General features: G+C 34.7%; 1 protein-coding gene across 1 annotated transcript in view; it reads right to left on the reverse strand.

The window, feature by feature from the left end:
• The window catches only part of ath (ATP-dependent RNA helicase DHX33), a 186,612-nt gene that overhangs the window by 92,570 nt on the left and 71,613 nt on the right, over positions 1 to 22,429 (reverse strand). Inside the window, exons 3-4 of the mRNA XM_090375086.1 lie at positions 18,403 to 19,680; positions 4,640 to 4,690 (exon numbers count right to left, since the gene is read on the reverse strand). Coding sequence (XP_090231212.1) covers positions 4,640 to 4,690; positions 18,403 to 19,629 — 1,278 coding nt within the window. The 5' untranslated portion in view covers positions 19,630 to 19,680. The remainder of the gene's footprint in view (positions 1 to 4,639; positions 4,691 to 18,402; positions 19,681 to 22,429) is intronic.

The following is a 22,429-nucleotide window of genomic DNA, read 5'->3' on the forward strand; positions in this document are numbered from 1 at the left end:
CCTTTCCCCAGTCCTTCCTTAGTTAAAATACAGCTAAGATACTTGAAGAACTCAACAGGTTTTAGATGTATAGACTGTGCGACTTCCAATTCGTCTAGACGCTCTGCTCTCCTTAGAAATTTCTGTGAAATTGATATTGAGGCCCCATAGATTAGCATTAGCAAAGGCACATGATGCAAGAAAGCAAGCTTATATAGCATCAGCCAAAAAAAAAAAAACCCCTTATTTCACCCATCCACTCGCTCCAAATGTTTGTCAAGTTCTGCCTTGAAGCTATTTAAGCTATCAACTTCTACATCGACAGATGGAAGTTTGTTCCAACAATCAACCACCCGCTGGCTAAAGGCACATTTCTGCACATCTATCCTACAACTGTCTTTCTTCAATTTGAATTTATGCCTTCTCATGTGATTATTCTGAGCAAGAGGAAAAATCCCATCCGCATTGAGCATGCTCAAACCATTCAAGGCTTTATACACCTCAATCAGATCACCTCACAGGTGCTAAGTCTCCAGACACTGTCATTTGCAAAACTTAAGCATTTCTTCATAAGAGCAACCCTTTGTTCCATTCACTAATCTTGTTGCCCTTCTGTGTACTCATTCCAACAGCTCTACATCCTTCTTAAAATGAGGCCTCTAGACCTGTCTACAGTACTCAAGGTGTGGCATGACCATTGCCTTATACAAGGGGATAATCACCTTATCCCTGCTAGAAAAATTCCTGTATATCATTGACCATGAGCTACTCTTGCAGACCGTCTGCACTGCTCAGAAAACTTCATATCTGTCTGCACAATTACCCCCAGGTTCTTTTCATTCTCTACCACTGTCAGTGTGGTACCACAGAGTTGATGCATTACTCTGGGATTACTGCTTCCCATATACTTTACATTTGTCAATGTTAAACTTCATTTGCCACCTCTCAGCCCATCTGCTCAACTTTTCTAGATCCTGTTGCAGCAGTGTACTGTCATTAGTGTCATTAACAACCCTACCAACCTTCGTATCGTCTGCAAACTTGGACATTAAGCCTGATATACCATCATCAATATCATTTATAAATACAGAAAACAACAATGGACCCAACACTGAACCCTGAGGAACTCCACTAATAACATTAGTCCACGAAGAACAGTGTCCATTGACTACCACTCTGTCTTCTCCCACTCAACACTCGATGCCACACTGCTCCAATTTGTGCAGCAGTCTTCCATGTGCAACAGTATCAAAGGCCTTCCTAAGATCAAAATATATGATATTAAAGGTATTCTTTGCATCCAGTTCCTTTGTGACTACATCGTAGTATCCAATCAAATTTTTCAGACAAGACTTCCCCTTAACAAACCCATGCTGTGTCCGAGCTATAACTGAAGTCATGTCTAGATGATCCTGCAATGCTTCTTTAGCCAGTGCCTCCATTAATTTCCCTGGAACAGAAGTTAAACTAACAGGTCTGTAATTACCTGTTTCTCCCTTTGATCCTCCTTTGTGGATTGGGTCACATTTGCACATCTCCAGTCCATGGATACCTCCCCTGAGTCCAGGGAAGCTCTCATAATTATGGCTAAGGGTTTGCTTACTTCATTTGCCGCCTCCTTTAATATAACTGGATAGATTCCATCCACCCCAGGTGCTTTTCTTATGTTTATCTTCAACAATTTCTCCTCCACTTTACTCTCAGTTATTACAAGATTATCTAGCTTACTGCCAGAGTTGAATACACCTCTGGCATTCCTCTCCCTGAATAACTCCTCATGTGTGAATGTAGATGCAAAATATTCATTTAGTTTGTTAGCTACCTGAGCAGGATCATCAACAGTTGAACCATCGATATCAAGTGGACCAATCTGATTCATCACCTTCCTTCTAGAGTTTACATAAGTAAAGAACTCTTTGCTGTTTTTTTTTTGCATCCTTTGCCAAAGGTTTTTTGTAATCTGCTTTTGCCTGCCTAACCTCCTTTGTAACTTGGTTACAGTTTTGTTTGTTGTTTGGGTTTTTTTTTTAGGAGCATTAGCAACTAAGGCCATATTGCTCCGGGGATATGCGGTGGTCATTTCCTGACCTTTCCGCATCCTCAATATTTGGTGGTCACGGGCTCGAACCCCAGTCTGATCAAGAAGTGTGTGCTACGCACTGCTGCTCCTGCCCACCTGGCTACGGAGGCACCACTTGGTTACAGACCAGCTTATATCTATCATAGGCTTCTGTGTCATGTGTTAATTTACATGTATCCCATACATTTTTCTTCTGTCACATGTCTAATTAGTTCATCTGACATCCATTTAGGCCTAAATCTTGAACAATATTTCTTTGTTGGTATGAAAAGCCTAGTAGCTTCCAAGATTAATTCTTTGAATGCTTGGCATTTTGAATTTGCTGTTGGTAACATCATCAGTTGGTCCCACCATATAGAATTTAAATACTGTCTCAGACCGCTATAGTCACCTTTACGAAAGCAAAAACCCTTCCCTTTACCTTTGATGGTAGTTACCTCTTTGAGTAAATCCCACTTTGGCACACTGTGATCACTGCCACCTAGTGGTTCCTTTATCTGCAGATTCTTGATGCATGAAGAATCACTACTGATAATCAGATCAAGAGTATTACTCCCTCTAAGTTGCCTCCCGAACATGCCGATGTACAAAACAATCATCCAATAAATCCACAAAACCTAGGTAGTGTGTGAGTGACCAACCCACAAATTTCAGTAAATATCCGGGAAATTAAAATCCCCATTAAAAGACACTATTTACTGGCCCACTGGGCGCCTCCGTAGCCAGGTGGGAAGGAGCTGCAGTGCGTAGCACACGCTTCTTGATTAGACCGGGGTTCGAGCCCGTCACCACCAAATACGGAGGATGCGGAAAGGTCAGGGAATGACCACCACATATCCCGGAGCAATATGGCCTTAGTTGCTAATGCTCCTAAAAACCAAATAACAAACAAAAACTGGCCCACTATTTCTCTGCACAATTGCTCATTATACCCATCAGATTCATTAGGCCTATAACACACACCTACTCTTGTTTTTCCTTTCCCAGTGATTATGTCACACCAAACAGACTCAACATTGCATTGTCCACCAACATCAATTGGATGCAATTCCTTAGATTTTATGTGTTTCTTAACTAACAGCATAACTCCTCCTCCCTTCCTGTCTTGTCTATCCTTTCTGTACACATTGTACTCCCCAAATTCCCGTTCTGCACTGCTTATGTCTGTGTGACACCATGTCTCTGATATCCCAACAATATCTGCCTTTGATGTCATGGCTAGCACTTCAAGCTCATCGAATTTATTAACTATACTCCTAGCATTGGTGTACATGCAAGTATACATGCACCTGTTTCTACTCTTAGTTACCCTAACACAGCCCATGTATTTACTTGTTCCACTATGACTCCCAGCAGTCCTAAAAATTCCCATTGCCTTGCTTTCCAGGCTGCTGCTCAATTGCATTTCAATAGAAGTAGTGCAAGAATCACTTTTGCCTCTCTGCCAGCGGCTACTGTTAATCTACTAGTCCATGTATCCCCGCCCCCAAGCTAGCAGTTTTCCGACCCAACTAACTCTGCCTCGATAACATCAGCAAATATTCTTGCACCCTTTCTATTTAAGTGTATCTCATCCCTGTAGAAGAAGTCTCTCCTGTTAACAAGCACAGACCAGGCTGAGAAAAATTCTAGCCCTTGAGCCTTGCACAATCTCTCCAGGGCTGAATTGATCGACAAGGCTCTCATCATATACTCCCTCCTATCATGTCTGGGCAGAATTGCAGACACTTTCAAATTCAACCCTAACTCACGGCTTTTTTTCAGCATTGTCTTGTACTTGTTAAGTAATTCTGCCGGTCTCCTGGTTATATGTAAGATGCAGTTTTCTTAACATGTATTCCAGATCATATGCTTCTTGTGCTATGATGACCTGATCATCGGCAAAAGTGATATTCCATAAATATCTGTAGTATAAATATCTAACACAGATCAGGAGAAGTTAATTATTTCATTTGAGTCTAATATGTACTCTACAAATGATGGTATCTATATTTTCTGTAATTAGTCAGCAGATACAAATATCCCTCATCTAGCAATCATAATTTGTCCATCTACTCACTCCTGAAGGTAGGTGGATGAATTATGGGGATTCACCTGCACCCACAATCATAATGTGGTAATTGAAACAAATCTACAATTTGCTCCAATTACCCACTATAATTATTAATTTTCATAAAATTGCATTTTGTCATGCATGTTTCTGAAAATAAAACATAACTCCCATTACTGTGCTTTCACAGGGTCTGGCCATAAAGAACATTACATGCAGGAAAGAATTATAAACATAAATATAACAGGAGTTAACTTCAAGGGTCCAGTGTTAAAAGTGGGAGAAAAAAGATGCATACAGCTAAGAAATTTCAAGTGACAAGGAGTGGATAAATTACACAAATCATAAATAAAACCTGCTTCTAATTTAAAAAAAAAAAAAAACAATGTAAAAATTAAATTTCATAATAAAACTAGAACAGTGTTTAACAGATGTCATACTAATGTAAAACATACTAAAAATACTTTGCATCATGCTAAAACAAATATATACGTATATATATAAAAAAAGGAAACAGAGAAATAGCTTACTTGAGTAATACCAATTACATGATTTTTTCCCATTCTTGCTTCATAGATAAACTAAAATAAGATTAAAAAAAAACACATGAATAGCATATCAAAAGACAATTTTAAGACAAACTATTATAATTAAATTTAATTTTAAATCATTTATTAGGAAACTGGTATAAAATGTCATCATTTTAAATAATACAACATTACATTACAAGATTTACATTTTCATTTTTTTTTTAAAGGCAGCACAATGTGTTTTAGCCACACCTGGCATTAGCAGATAAACAATACAGCAGCATCAGCATGGTTATCGGTTAATGATATACAAACATAACAATCTTCACTTCAAAAAACTTTCACTGATCCTACAAATTATAGACAGGACACCACTACATGCCTTCCTAGCTGCTATTTACACTACATGCTAAATTTCACATTTGTTGTACATTAACCTCTACATTCTTTTCATCCTAAATCATTTTCAACTTCTCACCCTCTAGTTTATAAGTAATTCCTGGTTTTTCTGTTTTCCAGGTAAAAACCTTATATTTAGAGAAATAACATCATTAACTGTCCTTTCTACCTTCAAACTGTCAGTGTACTTTGATAATCTTCTCTGTATTCCCTTATCAATGTCATTTAAGAATACCAGAAACAAGGGAGATCCCAGCAATGATCACTGAAGGATTCCACTTGCTACACTAGAACAGCAAGGGAAGAATGAGATGTCCATTTAAGATTACTTCTATCTCCTATCTTTTAGAAATTTCCTGATCCAACAAAGGAGCTTACCAGAAACCGTGTTATAGGGCATAAATCCTTGTTATAGGTCATAAAGCAGTTGGGTCAAGATTAACTGAATTGGTCAGAAATGACTTCCCTTTCATGAAAGGGAAATGACTTCCCTTTTATGAACCCATTCTGTGATCCATTAAGAATAGCATTCTTATCAAGGTGATCCTGTATCATAGATTACACTATAGACTCCACAACTTTATCTACCAATGAAGTAAAACTCATTTCTGTAGCTGCCTGTCACCTCTTTCACACCTCATTTATGGACTGGGGAGACAAAAGCACCTCTCCAGTCCAAGGGGATTGCCTTGAACTGGGGAAGCACTTTTGTATCCTCAATCTATTGTCTCCCCAGACTTTTGTCTCATCCATTAATGATGATCTTATTAATATTCCCAATAGGGTGATGCACTCACATACAACCTTTTCTGGTATAACAGGATATATACTAATCATCCCCAAAGCTTTGCCTTCTTTTTGTCAACAGCTTTTATAATAGACTCTTCTCCAAAACTGTTATATCACTTTTTCTACAGCAATCAAGATTCTTGTTATGTTGCTGTAGAATAAATGTTCTAACATTCTTTCAACTGTAAATATTGTTGCCAAGTACAAAACTAATCTGCCATTTTCTGAACTTTCTGATTCTCCTAATTCAAGTAAGTCAGCCTTATCTGATACACTGCTTCCTTTTTTGAGTTTATGTAAAAGTAGAATTCCTTTCCCCTCCAATTTCAGCTCTCTTTATGATGATTTCTTGTATTAAATATTTACATTTCTTACTTCATCAGTGGTTTTTGTTATATACAATGTGGTTCTAATCCTTTCACTTTTCAAAATTAAAAATTCAAATTAATCATACAGTAATTAACAGTACAGTAATCAGTATATAGGAAGTCTTTTTTTTTAAACAGTAAAAAATTAGTTTGAAATTTGACCATAAGGGCCATGTGCAAAGTGATTAATTTAGAAACATAACATAAAGGTCAAGTTTATGCCAATCTTTATTGGTGATCAAATATGTACCCACCATTACTTTCTAACAAGTAAAGATGAGACATTGTGTTCTTCATAGCTGCCTTCAAAATTTCTAACGGAATGTTCACTTCCTCCCAACAGATTGCACCCCATCAGTTCTTTGAATCATTTCTCATGATGTTGATGAATGATCACTTCTAGGGCTCAGAAGTTAGGTAGTCTTCTTTAAAAAACCATACAATATTTAATATGGTTCTTCTCTAACAAGGAGGCTGTGAGGCATTTTTCTCTTTGATAAGCTTTGACGCTGAAATAGCACTATCCTTGTAATAAAGTTTAATTCTTTAATTAAATTTGCTTAATCTTTAGGCAACATTTTAAAACAAACTTGATTAGACCTAGTAACTTTATCCTTTACTGGGAACATTGCAGTAAATATCACCAAAGCAACTTAAATTTGAAAATAAAAATGTCAATATGAATTTTAGTATTCCTCAATATTGATTTGACTTTCAATCTGTAATATTAATTCTTCTGTTATAGAACAAGATTGGTTATAAAAAATAATAAGAGGAAAATTTTTGTTAGGATTCAGAAACCAATTCTTGCACATAAATTATCGAGCACTCTAAAGCAAGAATTTAAAATTTGTGGCATCTGTAGAATTCAATAAAAGACAATCATCAGCATAACCTTTGATTTGAAATGAGTGAATGGAAATTCTCATAGCACTGGAGGTTGTTTATGTCTGCAGCAAGCATCCAGTCAATTCAGCAGTGACATGCACTCCAGATATGATCAGTAATGGCCAGGTCATTGCACTGTTAATTTTTATTCATGTGTTTTAAATAGCAAAATTTTTTTTCACTTACTATTAAATTCTACCTGTTTGTTTAAAACAATATTTAATATTTTAAACACCTTTTAAATAATAAAGGTAAGAAATACAAAAATTCCCTTTCTGAGGGTTTCAGAAAGCTACAATTTCCCTCTCCAAACTCTCAAAAAAGCTAAAATGTTTTAGCATGACTTATGTACTCAGAAAAGAAGCACTACCAACTGCATGTTGATGTCACATACAGTGTTCTCCCCAGGACCTATCAAACGGGCACACCACCTAGTGAATTTAACCGACCACCTGGCTAAAATTTAAGCGATTCTCGCGGTACCGTATAGTACTGTTCACTGATCTTGTCAATATTAATTCGAACATACTATGCGATCAAGATCAATGCGACAGGAGCATATAATGTTAAATTATGAAATTAATTTTTGCTGTGGTTCGCTTAACTCACATTTTAAATAACAGAAAATTTTATAATATTGTGAAGTATTACACTTCACCACCCGGCTACTTCATAATGCCACCTGGTTGGCAAAATTTTCTGGGAAGAACACTGACATATAGGCATAAAAATGCTGCCCATGTCATGCTGCTATCATATAACTTTTTCACTTTTACAATGGCTTTTATGATGTGTTATGCTTTGGTCAAATGGACAGGGATGTTTTAATAAATGTGAATTTGATTACATAACCTATAATAGCTGAAGAAGTGTGCATTGTTGCAGAACTTTTGAATAACAGTTTTTCAAAGAGAGAATTTGAAGAGAAAAAAGCAATTGTGATAAAAGGTAGGCCAACACCAAATTTACCTAATTTGCATACTGAAGGTAAGAATTTTGTTTGCCATTTTCAGATTAGTATATACGAGAAAAAAACATGGTTACTGGAAGTGCAAAATTAGGTACGCTGTTCTGCTGATCGTGCTTGCTATTTTCTTCAGAAAAAATGTCTCGAATGAAAAATAATATAACAATTTAAACAATTTGCTCACTGGCTTGCAAACACATGAATGATCTCAAAGAAACAAAAAATCCTGGATCGATCTGATTTCATTCACTAATGCATGCATAGAACTGAAATTTGACGAGCAAAAAAGACTTCGTATACAGCAGCATAACGAAAAGTTTAGCAAAAATAGAGATATTTTCTGAACACTGCTAGATGTAGTTACCTTCCTAGGTTGCCAGGAATTGTCATTTCGTGGCCATTCTTAATCCGATGCTTCCAAGGTGGAAAACATGTGAAATTTGTAAATTTAATCGGTCAATAAGATGAAAGATTGGCAAATCATCTAAATACATCTACAGTTTTTCAGGATTATCAAACAGAATTCAAAATGACTTGATAGATGCAATTAAAAAGGTTATATTGAATAAAATACAAACTGAAATGAACACGGCTAAGTTTGTTGCAATTCTTTTAGATGAGACTTCAAATGGATCGAATTATTCACATCTGTTGACCATCTTGCAGCACATTACTAAGGATAATGTTGTCACAGAATGATTTATTGGTTTTACAGATATGAGTGCAGAGTGTTCAGCAAGGGCTTTAGATAACAATGTTTTTCAGTGCAGTGAAAATGTGAACTGCAAGAATAAGTTAACTGATCAAACTTATGATGGTGCTGCTACAATAGTGGGTGAATTGAATGGTTCGTCGTTGTGCACATGTATTAAATTTAGTTATTTTACAAGCATGCTGAACTATAAAAGATTGCAAGATTATTTTTTTTTTATCTGTAAACAGATTGACTAGTTATTTTTCTAAATCACCTAAAAGAAGTAATACTCTGGACAATACAATTAAGAAAAGATTTCCAACAGCTGCAAATATTCAACTAGATGGAATTATTCCTCCTTTAAAGGAAAATTGTGCTTCATTAATTAACCTTTTTGAATACATAATTGAAAATCCTGAAAAGTGGGACGAAGACTCTGACATTGACTCTGCTATCAGATTCAAGCACAAATTAAATGATCTGATTTCATACTTCTCTTGGAAATGTTCAGTGAAATATTTTCGTTCGTTGATGTTTTATTTAACAAACAAAATACCCAGACATTGGGTTGCACAAATGAAATAAAGCAGACTACAAAGTTGCTTGCAAATAAACAGAAGACTTTCTCAAATTTTATAAAATAGAAAGAAATATAGATAAAACAAGGTGAAATAAGAGATTCAGAAAATAAAATTCTGTTGAGTCACAGGATCACTACAAAATTTTATACTATGAAAATCACAGACACAACAGTGAACAATTAAAAGTATGGTTTCATCATTAGAAGAACCTATATTCTTGGAGCTATTAAATTTTAGTAAATTTAAAGAATATTCCATAGAATGCTTTAAAATCTCTAAGAGCATCATTTTGACATTATTTGTCTTCAGAATGAATTGACTGTTGTATACTCCATGGAAGAGTTTTCTAAAAAAAGTGTGGTGGAATTCATGCAATACATTATATCAATGAGTTTGTTAATGCTATGCCAAAAATTTCAAACTCTGTTAATCTACTTGTAACAATTCCTTCTACTACTGAAACTGGAGCAAGAACATTTTCTGCACTGAAGAGAATCAAAACTTTTTAGAAAATCCAGCTGGGGAAATACGATTGCTGGGTTTAGCTCAAATGTCAATAGCAAAGAATCTGTTTCACAAGTCATGAAATGCAAAGATTTTTATAAACACGTATTGACAAACTTGTCAAGAAGGATTGTAGTGGAATTTATATATAAATGAGGTAGGTATATATTTTTTTTAAATATAAAAAATATATTTTTTTATTTAAAAATATTTAATTTAAAAGTAAATGTATTGTAATCACAAAAAAATCAAGTATATGAATTCCTTAAAATGAAAGGATGTTTGTTTGTTGTTTGGTTTTTAGAAGATTAGCAACTAAGGCCATATTGCTCCTGGAATATGCGGTGGTCATTCCCTGACCTTTCCGCATCCTCCGTATTTGGTGGTGACGGGCTCGAACCCCTGTCTAATCAAGAAGCGTGTGCTATGCTCTGCTGCTCCTTCCCACCTGGCTACGGAGGCGCCAAATGAAAGGATACAATTCAAAATGATACCCTTCTATGATATGGCATGACCAACATAAAAATTCACTGCATGCCACTTTTTTGTTTCTTTCAAATTCTGCTCACCAGCAGTGAAGATAATGGCCAAATGCAAGCATTAAAAAACATTATGAATAGTGCATATGTGTAAAGGTGCATTGGGGGAGGTGGAATTTCAAAAAATTAATCAAAAATATACATTTTCAGTACAAACAATGGATTTTTCATAGCTGTGTTCATAATAGATTAAAAATAAAGGTAACCTCAAAAAAGTGAATAACTCTGAATTATTTCACATCTTTATTCCAAGCAAAAAGCCCATCTTCATGCCTGCTAATGTTATATTGTTAATGCACCAAGTAAGAGGCTAAATTAAGGTTGCAGCTTCAAGCTGCAACCTTATATTGATGATGAAGAAGGCCACAATGAGCAAACACTCGAATTTGCCAATCTCAGAATAATTCCTTTTTGTAACAAATGAAAAGTTATTGTTTATGGGAATGAATAAGCTTAGCCCATGGTGATCATATTTTGAGCTAATTTTTATTGTTTTAAAACCTCCCCTAGATGCTATTACAATGAAAAAAAAAAAAAAAAAAAACATTTCAATATGATCTATAGTTTTTGAGTTACTTTTTAAATGTGGGAAAGGACTTCATAACTACCCCATATATGCTTATAATATTCTCATAAAGCCATGTCTCGTATCAGATGGTTTTATATGAATGACATACTGTATAACAGACTTTTTTCCCCCTTTTGCTCAATGAAACCCTTACCATCTTTCTTTCAGGGTAGTTCTCCATTGAAACAAATACATTTTGTGACTTCTACGATAAATACTTTGAATACTTCCCATAATGAACTTATATTCATCAAAGACAAATTTTCTGTTTCGTGATATTTTTTATATTACAGTCGGACCTCTATATAACAAAATCGATTGTTCCCTTGAAAAAATTTGTTATACAGAATTTTCGTTCTAAAGAAATATGACCTTTCAACAATAAAAAAAATACTGTAAGTTCAGAAATATAGTAAAAGATGTGAAAGAAGTGGGAATGAATAAATTTTCTAACATTTTAAAGCAATTTATTAATACATACATATTAAGAAATGACTACTTATACGATGAACACAATTTATTAGTACACTTTAAGAATTATGTCATAAAATATTTGGTTATTTTTTGTTGTACACTGGATTCTACTGTACACCATTCGTAAAAATGTTTGCATTTTTTTAAGCTTTAAACACTCAGATATATTTTCTGTTACTGAAGGCCTCGATGCAAAGTTTCAAATACTGCCAACATTTGTTTGGAAGGTTTAATATTGCCCTCATTTTCATCCAACTCATCGTCGATATCATCACTAGTTCTTTAAATACGCTCCAACATTTCAGAGCGTATTTAAAGAAACTAAAAGAGCGTATTTAAATTTAAAGAAAACTCGGATATTCAGCTACTATGGCATCATTATCAACTCCTAAAAATTGATCAAGAACAATTTCTCCACTGATCAAACCCTGCTTGGAACTCGTCCCAAGGTTGCTCAATGTCTTCTAGTAGTTCATCCCTCTCATTCCTGCTAATTAGCATTTTAGCAAAACCTGCTTTTGCGACACAATTCTTAATCTTTGTTTCCATCACATCTTGACTCCACACTTTCGCCAACTCTGATATGCACATCCACAAATCAATAACGGAATCTATAGTTTGGTTGGTTTCTATTCACAGTATAATTTTTTTCAGATGTGCCTTCGGTAGTGCATTTTCAAATTCTTGATAATGCCTTGGTCCATTTGCTGCAGTTAAGATGAATTATTCAGAAGGAAGAAAACAAGCTTCACGCTTGTAAGTTTCAAAATTACTGAGTGATGGTGGGCAGGGCAGTTGTCGACAATCAATGTGATTTTTCTGTTTTCTTTCATCAGCTGGATATCATCATTCTTCTCTTTCTTGGTGATTCCTTTCTACTCCTCTCTTTCTCAGGGTAACGCAAGAATTTTTTTTGGCTGGTGCAGCATAAGCCTCAGGCTTCCTTGCACCATAGAGCTAATAATAATAATAATAATAATAATCTTTCTAGAGAAATTTAAAATCCACTGCTCAAAAATTTGGCTTGTCGTTCACGGATTTTTGTTGTAGTTGTAGTCCAACTCTAACGACTTTACTCCTTTGAAACATCGGGGTTGTTTACTTTTGCCTATTACCAAAAGCTTCAGTTTTTCATTACCAGCCATATTTGCAACCAAGAGTGTAATTCTCTCCTTACTATTTTTAAAACCTAAACATTTATCACCTTTAAAAGTCAATGTCTTGTTCAGCAAATATTTAAAAAATAAACATGTTTCATCAATGTTGAACGTGTCTTTGGACTCTTAGTCCTCCATAATTTTTTTTCAAAACTGTTTCTTTCAATGGGTACAGTCTTCTTCGATTGCAACTCCACTTTCATCAAAAATAACTTTTTCGAGTAAGCCATGATACTCTTTAAATTTGTCCAGCCAACCAGAACTGATTTGGAATGTTTTGTGGCCCAGAAAAGATGCATGCTCCATAGCCTTTTCTTTTATTAATTGCCCTGATATCGGCATGTTTTGGTATCGAATTAACTTCATCCACTTAAAAATTGCTTCATGTACATCTTCCCAAAGGCATAATTTTGCACGCTTCTGACTGGATCCATTTCCTCAAACAGTTTGAGAATCGAAACAGGGTTTTTCGGAGTGGCTGACCCAATACTGGCAGGGACATCGAATCTTAAAACGATTTCTCTTTTTTTTAATTCCGCAATCTCACTATTAAGTACTTCCACTTTTTCACACTACACTCAAGGATTTCCCCTTAGACACTATGCTTACTTGCACAGCAGTTAAAACAATGCTGAAATTAGGACCACTTGTAGCTACCATGTAAACAGACAAGTGAAATTTAGTGAAGTGTGGATGACTCATTTCTTCGAAACAACAGATGAATTTCCGAAATAAAGGAAAATCACTTTCTCTTAATTCTCTAATAGGATGCTTACAGAAGAAAATAGGTTGACCAGAGCCAATGACTGCGTCAGGAATATGCCTTAATCTTTGCCAATGGCTGTGGACAGCTGACCAGCAGGACTTCTCAGCACTAGCCTACAAGTTGTGTAGGTTTTACTTCTTTTTAGCTATTGCTGATCCACTGCGGCAAAGGTCTCTCCCAAACTTCCATCTTTTTCTATCCAGCACCATGGTTAGCCAGATTCTTCCTGCAGCATTTTACAGGCACCATTGTAAACTGTTTTAGTTCTTAATTCACGGAATTAAAGCCTTTAGCTATTAAAAGCTAAAGGGATTAATGCTTAATCCTTTTAGCTCTTAATTTGTGCTTTTTACAGCATCAAGCTTTATAGCCTAAAGGCCAGACGTGCAAACAATACGTACCCAGGTCTCTTGAAATCAGTTCGTTATATGGAAATTTTCTTCATTATAGGGAAACTATTTTCAACGTAATGACCAAGGGAAAATCAAAAAAGTCTGTTACATTGAAAATTTCACTATATGAAATTTCATTAAAGAGAGGTCCGACTGTATTTTATTTTGAAATAAAATATGTGGGAATCTTTTAAATTTAAAAAATCATATACATACAAGAAAATTTCCTTTGTAAAATTCTTAAAAGTTTCTCTCTCTCTCTCTTTTATGATTTCTCAAAAATTTTTCTTCCTCCCACTACCTTTTCTCCATATAAACAACTGTCTAAAACTGTTTATTCCAACTTAAAACCATTAAACATTATTACTGAAAACAGTATTGAAATACAGGAACTCCCTGACTTATGTAATACTCTGCTTACCCAAATTCGACTTTCCATAAGTTTTTGCTGGCTGGTTCCAACTGAAAAAAAATATGGAAACGTATTTTGCATCTGTAGGGATAAATATTGTAATGTGAACCCAATAACGTTTTTTTTTCTTTTTGTAATTCGTTCAAAGTCCTTGGAAGTTGAAAATTTTGCTATATTACTAAGCTATTTATCTCTCTAAAAGGTAATTTTTATAATGGAAATTGCACTACCCTTTCATCGTTCTCATTGTTATAAGAATAAATTTTGAACATCTTTGTGATATTTTTCTAAAACACATTTGTGGAGGTCACTACCATAAAGATGCCTCCGTAGCCAGGTGGGAAGAAGCAGCAGTGAGTAGCACATGCTTCTTGATTAGACCGGGGTTCGAGCTCGTCACACCAAATACGGAGGATGCGGAAAGGTCAGGAATGACCACTGCATATTCACGGAGCAATATGGCCTTAGTTGCTAATGCTCCTAAAAACCAAATAACAAACAACTACCATAAAACAATTTGCACTTTCCGGTTTATTGGGTTTTTCTGTTAGTGCATCTAATTATAAACGTGTAGTAAACTCAATCTTATTGCATTTGCGATAATACCGATAACTGGAATTCTGTGGGTTTTAACATTACGGTATTATGGTGAAATGAGCTGCCCTTCACTGAAATCTTCAATCATATAAAAAACATAAATAAATGTTTAAAAACTTCTCCTCATTCCTATTTACTTATTACAATGATGTAAATAGGAATGAGGAAACGGAAAGTGCAAATGCTAGCAGTGTTAGGAAAAGAAACAAAATTGATTTAGAAATGACAATGAAAATGATTAAGGAGTAGGACAAAGTTTGTCATCTATTGCATGGGAATTAGGTTTCGCTGCTTCAACAGAGAATACTATTTTAAAGGACAGTGCACATATAAAAGAACACAAAGGATCAATGCACTCAAGATCAACAGTGTTCAGGTGCTATATCAAAGATGGAACAGCTATTAATAATATGGATGGAAAATCAGATTCAGAAGCAAGTGCCCCTGAGTCTAATGATCATTGAAGCAAAAGCAACAAGTATTTATGAAGATATTAAGAATAAGTACGGCAAGCCCCAAACCAAGTTTGCGGCGCAACGGGTGGTTTAAAAAGTTCAAGCATTGCGCTGGTTTCCACAACATTAAAGTATGCAGTGAAGTTGCTAGTGCTGATTACGCAGCTGCAGAGAAATTTTGTGATGTTTTGGAAAAAATGATTGATGAAGGCGACTATTCAACGCTGCAAATTTTTAATATCAACAAGACTACTCTGTATTGGAAAAAAAGTTCCGGATTGAACATACATTGCCAAAGAGGAAAAGCTTCAAGTTTCAAGGCTTCAAAAGATAGGGCCATGCTCTTGCTTGGGGCTAATGCAGCAGGAGATTACACATTAAAACCACTGCTTGTGTACCATTCTGGAAATCCTTGTGCATTTAAGGGCATCAATAAAGCCACCCTACCTATGCATTTCCGATTGAAAAAGAGAGCATGGATCACAATATCTCTTTTTGAGGATTGATTTAAATGCTGCTTATTTCCCAAGGTTGAAAAATATTGTAAATAGAAGAACGACGTTCCTTTCAAGATTTTGCTTCTACTAGATAATGCTTCTGGACATCCTACATATCTAGATGATTTCAATTCGAACGTGAGAGTCATATTTCTACTGCCAAACACGACTTCACTCATCCAACCTATGGATCAGGGTGTTATTTTGAATTTAAAAGGATACTATTTACACACAACATTTACTCAGGCATTGTCTGCAATAGACAGTGAGAAAAATTTAACATTAAGAGACTTTTGGAAATCTTACAATATTTACCATGCCGTAGGTGGTAGATGACTTTCATCAACCGGTGAAATACCACCACTTTGCTTATCGGAGGCTTGAAGTGGTGACACCCATGTTTAGTCTCTAGAGCAAAGTTTCCGGCATCCCCCCCCCATACTTCTCCTTCAACCCATGCACGGTTGAAGGTGAAAGTGGTGTGAGCAGTAAATAACTTGGATGTCATGATGGGTATTAAGGTTCTATAGGTTTTTGATACCTTTCGTGTTTGGAGTTTTCATAAAAAAATAAAAAAATATATATATTAATAAGGCCTGGGTGGAAATTACTAAAGAAAATTGGAAGAAAATATGTCCACGGCATGTAAAAGGCTTCGAAGGATTTGAAAAAGACAAATCATATGAAGAGGTTACAGATAAGATTGTAAAGGTTGCAGGGCTACTTCAGCTGGAGGTTGATGCCAAAAAAATGGAGGAGTTAATAGAGGAAGAAGAGAAGGAATAATTCTTTCTCTTCTTCCTCTATCTCTTCTTCTTTCTCCTTCATTAGATAATTATTATCTAACGAAGAACTTATTGACTTAAAGGCAGCGATAGTGAAAGAAGAAAATGCTATCGAAGCTCAAGATGAATCAAATGAGGAGCCAAGATGCTTCATCACCAAAGAGATGGCAATGGCAAGGTTTAAGAAGATGGATCCTGACTGCAAACAATTCGTAAAAGTTAACAAAGGGGTGAATGATATGCTTGCTTGCTACAAAGAAATCTACAATGAAAAGAAAAAACTACTGTCCAGTCATCCGTTAATATGTTCTTTCATAAGGTTGAGTGGCCAACCCCTTCTAAATCTCCACAGCCTCCAACCTCCGCAGCAGCGTACTTATTAGCTGAAGACGACGATTCTGGCAACAATGCTCAAGAGGTAAAACTTACTGATGTTATGCCTGTCTCCTCTCTTTTTTTGTAATTTTATAATTTAAAATTTTTTTTAAATTGCATGCTTTTGTAATTTTTCCCGTGCATGAGAAAAAAAATTGAATAAATACAATAAATAATTCTAGTTATCTGTTCGTAAAACATTTCTGTTTTGATTCAATCAATTCAGGAGAAAAACAGTTGCGAGTGCTACACAAGCATTTAGGGAAATTCCGACTTATGTAGAGTTCTGTGGAATGCAACCCTTACGTAAATCAGGGAGTGGCTTTACAGTAGTTTTCGAGGCAAGGTGCCTGTTGTCCATATTAAAAGAATGCACAGTTTACTAGGTATATAAATTCACATGACACATAATTAGTACATTTATGGTATGAATGACTGGGCAGGATGGCAAAAAAACTAGTAATCTCACATCACTGATGTAAAATTACATATATAATGAGATAAAATTTCAGAATAGTAGACTACATAATATGGTAGATATGAGTTGCCTATTGTGATCTACATTTCTATTGCAACCCATTACAGAAATATGGAGTGCTTTTACTCACAAGTGCTGGTGAAAGTGGTGTGAGCAGTAAATAACTTGGATGTCATGATGGGTATTAAGGTTCTGTTGTTCATTCCAGTACTGTACAGCAACAGCAATGCAGTCAAATCCTACAGTGCAGACAGCCTCCTCTAAAAGTGACAAAGAATAATGTCATTGGACTGAGAAACAGAATAAACAACACTGAATATATGGGAATGACCCACTATGACTGATACCTTCAGATATTGTTTTACTAAAACACAATAAGTGAATCTGAGTTTCAATGGTTTCCTGACAGTTGGAAGCATTGCACAGAGAAATAAGCACCTACACTGTCTTGCCTTGTAGTCCCATTTTGCTCTCCTTTCCCCCTACATATAAAGAAATGAAAGTATGAGCAACTTCACATCACCACCTAAGCCTTTAACAGCACATATCATCCTCAGCTGCACCAGGGCACTCAGATAAGGTGAGCCCAAAATAAAAAGAGAAAAATTAGAAAGTTACATAAAAAGAAACTAAAATTATTCTGCACCAGGGTCAGAGTTCATGATGATACACCTCTTGCTTATAGATTTTGTTTTCATGACCTTCCACGTATGGGGGTAATGTATCCAATTACCACTTTACTACAATTTACTGTGCAATGTAATTAAACTTAAAAAAGTTTGTAAACATTGTGAACTTTTAAAAGAGCAGAAAGAATTAAAAAGTAAACTGACTTTTAATACAGAACTGTAATACACCACTGCACAAATGAAAGATAACTAAAAAAAAGGGATCAACTTATACAGCGAATATATGATCAAGCATGAATTTTCAAAGTGAAAAAATAGAAGTTGACTTATATGTATTGGAATATGTACATACTGTACATATTCCAGCACATATAAGTCAAAATTAAAATTCATTAAAATAATATGAATACAATGAGTTATCACTGAAAAGACTAATAAAATTAAATTACCTGAGGTATCTGTGTAGTCTTTCCACATGCTGTCTCTCCTATTATAACCAGTGAATTGTGCCTTGCAATTTCTTCTATGAGTTTATTACGACACAGAAATATTGGAAGATGTTTTCGTGTGCTCTGTGCTAACTTGCATTGCACTTTCAATTGCTCTTCTTTTACTGCAGCAATTTCCTGTTGTTTCTGAATCCTTTGTTTCTTTTCCCCATCTTCTGCTATTTTTTGGCTTGTTTTTTGTGTATTTTTATTGACGGTATTCCTTATCTGCATAAAGTTTATATTTCCAGTCTCTTGTGCTTCTCTTAATTTCTGTTTATATGCAAGATAATCATCAATATTCTCAAATGCAATATTTGGATCTTCATGTATTTTCACTGTTTCTTCTACATTTTTCTTGTGCTGCTTCTTTTTCCTTTTCCTTTTCCTTTTCTCAGAAACAGAATTTACTTCTAACTGGGAACTGGTACCCTGTTTACATGCCTCACTGCAGTTTTTTTTATTTGTTTGGTTATTATTGCACACAATATTTTTCTCTTCTACACTATTCAATTTTAATTTTTTTGGTGTAAAACACTCTGACTCATCAAATAAACTGCATTTTGTTTTAAGGTTATTTTTCAGAGTTTGCACCTGTATTTGTTTTGGAATGTCATCTGTAGCATTTACATCTTCTGACAGTTCAGGAATGCCGATCATATAAGGCTCTGTCTCCCTTTTTTCAGAAGAATATTCATTAACTTTATTTTCTGAATCAGCCTGACAAATAAAACCATTCTGCAATAAACCGTTTCCATTTATACTGAATTTCATTTTTTTCTTTTTACATTTTTTCAACTTGTTTACTTGGAGTTTTGAATTTTTTGACTTCATTTTTAGAATCTTCTTTTTCTGAAGACTTAAATTTTGATTCCCACATGATATAATTTTTTCCCTTTTCAGTTTTGGATGTTCTTCCTGAATTTCACAATTTCCAATTAAAGCACTTTTATTTACAGTAAATAATTTCTTCTTGGCTTTTTTCTTATTATTGAAAACTTTTAGTTTGCTTTTAAGATTATTATGTTCATATGGTGTTTTCTTTTCAAACAAACCTGTAGAGGTTTCTTGATTTTCTGATGAGCCAATACCAATCAAATAAGACAAGAGTCTTCTTTTCTTTTTCAGTCTCAATTTTTGCAGTTTTTTACTTTTCTTTTTATCATCTAAATGAATACTGTTTACCATTTTTTAACTTGTGGACACTTTTAAGACACATGTGCATAATATATTCCGTTTCTGCAAATAAATTGAAATGTAAATTAATTACAATATAGTTAATATACATTAAAATTAAAAAAGATGTATAAAATAAAACATTTCCTAATATCTATTTAATATTCAAGAAGTAGCAATTAATACTCATGAAAATTGATTAAAAATATATGTTAAACATTAAATTTAATTTATTTCATTATGTCTGATCCATGATCTTAAAATTAAAGATCATGGATATTAACACTAATGATATTAACCTAGACGGCAACATCCATCAGTTGAATTTCTTTTTAAAGTTAACAATAGTCTGCAGTAGTTCCAGGAAAATTCAACAGAGAGTAGCAACAAATCACAGTGCTCTACATACTCATGAATCCATGTGCTCCCATCAGTAAGCAAAATGGCAGAAGTCATGCATCACAACTGAGCAGAAGACTAAAGATGTGCTTTTTTTTTTTTAGATTGAAACAAAAAGAGTGTAACTGCTGTACAGACATTCCGTGATTTTTTTGAAACTGACTGGGCCAATACCAATCAAATAAGACAAGAGTCTTCTTTTCTTTTTCAGTCTCAATTTTTGCAGTTTTTTACAACTGCAAGAATCACAATACTTTGTGATTCTTGCAGTTGCCCAGTCAGTTTGACTAGTGGGGCATGGGCATGCCCCACTGGAAATCATTGAGGTCGTCTTCTCTTTCGTCTCCATACTTCTGACTTCCCCCCCCCAGCCTTCAGTCTCTCTCCCCTACTCTGTCTGTCCACTAACACACGTCCAAATTTAAATTTTACAAAATTAAATATTCACCAGACTTTTTAACATGCCCATATAGAAAAAAGTCTGATGGGAACAAATCACTGTTCTAGCGTTATCGTTTCAATTTTTTTTTTTTTTTTTATAGGCCCTAGATACTAAAATCTCAGGAAATTAGGTGGCAGGCCTGTCAGAGTAAAACAAATTACTGGTGTACCAGGTCTGCCTCCACGGAGCTTAGTGTGGGTGCCATTAGACTCTAAAACACTATACACTAATCCAGACAAGAAAAAACAAAACAAAAAAAAAAAAAAAAAAAAACTATATACTCAAAATAGAAAATCAAAATTTCACCGAGATATAATCGCCAGAATTCAAACAAATAAAGGTATATGAAGTGACAAAAGATTGATCCAAGTCGACAAGTAGTTAATCCTCTCCTTCACTCAAGTAACTCGCAGTGCTTTCCAAGATACTTTTCCTGCCACAGTTATTTTTTATTAAAAATTCCAGAAATCTACGTTGAATAGGGTAATTCTCAAAATAAGTAAACTAAGAGAGTAAATGAGAGAATATATATATATATATATTATGTGCGATAAAAGTTAGGCAAAAGTAATAAAAATAAATAAATATGGCTATGTAGCAATCATTAGAGGCAGCAAATGCACATCCTCCACATGATGCCTAATTATATCTGACAATTAAAATAAATATGATATTTAAAATAAAAACATCAGCCAGTAGTACGGCAATAATGCAGAGCGAAACAAAACGCAAAATAATAAAATAAACAAACAGGGAAGGGAAAATAGAGATAATAGGACAAAAAGGTAGTCCATAATCCCCTATATAATTTAGTCAATTAAATCATTAAACCCAATTAATAAAAAATGTAAATTTAAAATAATGCCAATTATAAATAATTTAGCGGTACCCCCCTTGAAGGTACCAGTTCCAAAAAACGTGAAATATCACCAAAAAAGGGTTAAAGAAACTACCAAAAAACTAAAATATCAAAATAATAGACTGACCATCATGCCCCATATCGACAGAGGACCACGAGGCCAATAATGGTCATGGAATCGCTGCATTTCAATCGTCATACAAATCATCGCAAAGGCAAAAATATCGAAGAACCAAACCACTACTCCATTCTCCGATAGATAAACCAATGCAGAGGATTTGCATGGCGGTGGTCCTTATGCAGCGAAAAATAAACTATAGAACAGACAACACTCTTGATCAGAGCCACACCACTGACATAATGCAAGCTTAACCAGCTTATATAATAGAAAGGAAAAGAACAGATGGCGGCACAGGCGCTGCTTATTTAGCATAACAACCCACTACTACCACTAATTTATATTATGTGCGATAAAAGTTAGGCAAAAGTAATAAAAATAAATAAATATGGCTATGTCTGTTCTATAGTTTATTTTTCGCTGCATAAGGACCACCGCCATGCAAATCCTCTGCATTGGTTTATCTATCGGAGAATGGAGTAGTGGTTTGGTTCTTCGATATTTTTGCCTTTGCGATGATTTGTATGACGATTGAAATGCAGCGATTCCATGACCATTATTGGCCTCGTGGTCCTCTGTCGATATGGGGCATGATGGTCAGTCTATTATTTTGATATTTTAGTTTTTTGGTAGTTTCGTTAACCCCTTTTTTGGTGATATTTCACGTTTTTTGGAACTGGTACCTTCAAGGGGGGTACCGCTAAATTATTTATAATTGGCATTATTTTAAATTTACATTTTTTATTAATTGGGTTTAATGATTTAATTGACTAAATTATGTAGGGGATTATCGACTACCTTTTTGTCCTATTATCTCTATTTTCCCTTCCCTGTTTGTTTATTTTATTATTTTGCGTTTTGTTTCGCTCTGCATTATTGCCGTACTACTGGCTGATGTTTTGATGTTTTTATTTTAAATATCATATTTATTTTAATTGTCAGATATATATATATATATATATTAGGTCAAGGTTCCGACAGATTTTGGTTTGCG

The sequence above is a fragment of the Mastigoproctus giganteus genome, chromosome 6 (genome assembly GCF_048544385.1).
Source record: "Mastigoproctus giganteus isolate SK-2022 chromosome 6, ASM4854438v1, whole genome shotgun sequence".
NCBI lineage: Eukaryota > Metazoa > Arthropoda > Arachnida > Uropygi > Thelyphonidae > Mastigoproctus > Mastigoproctus giganteus.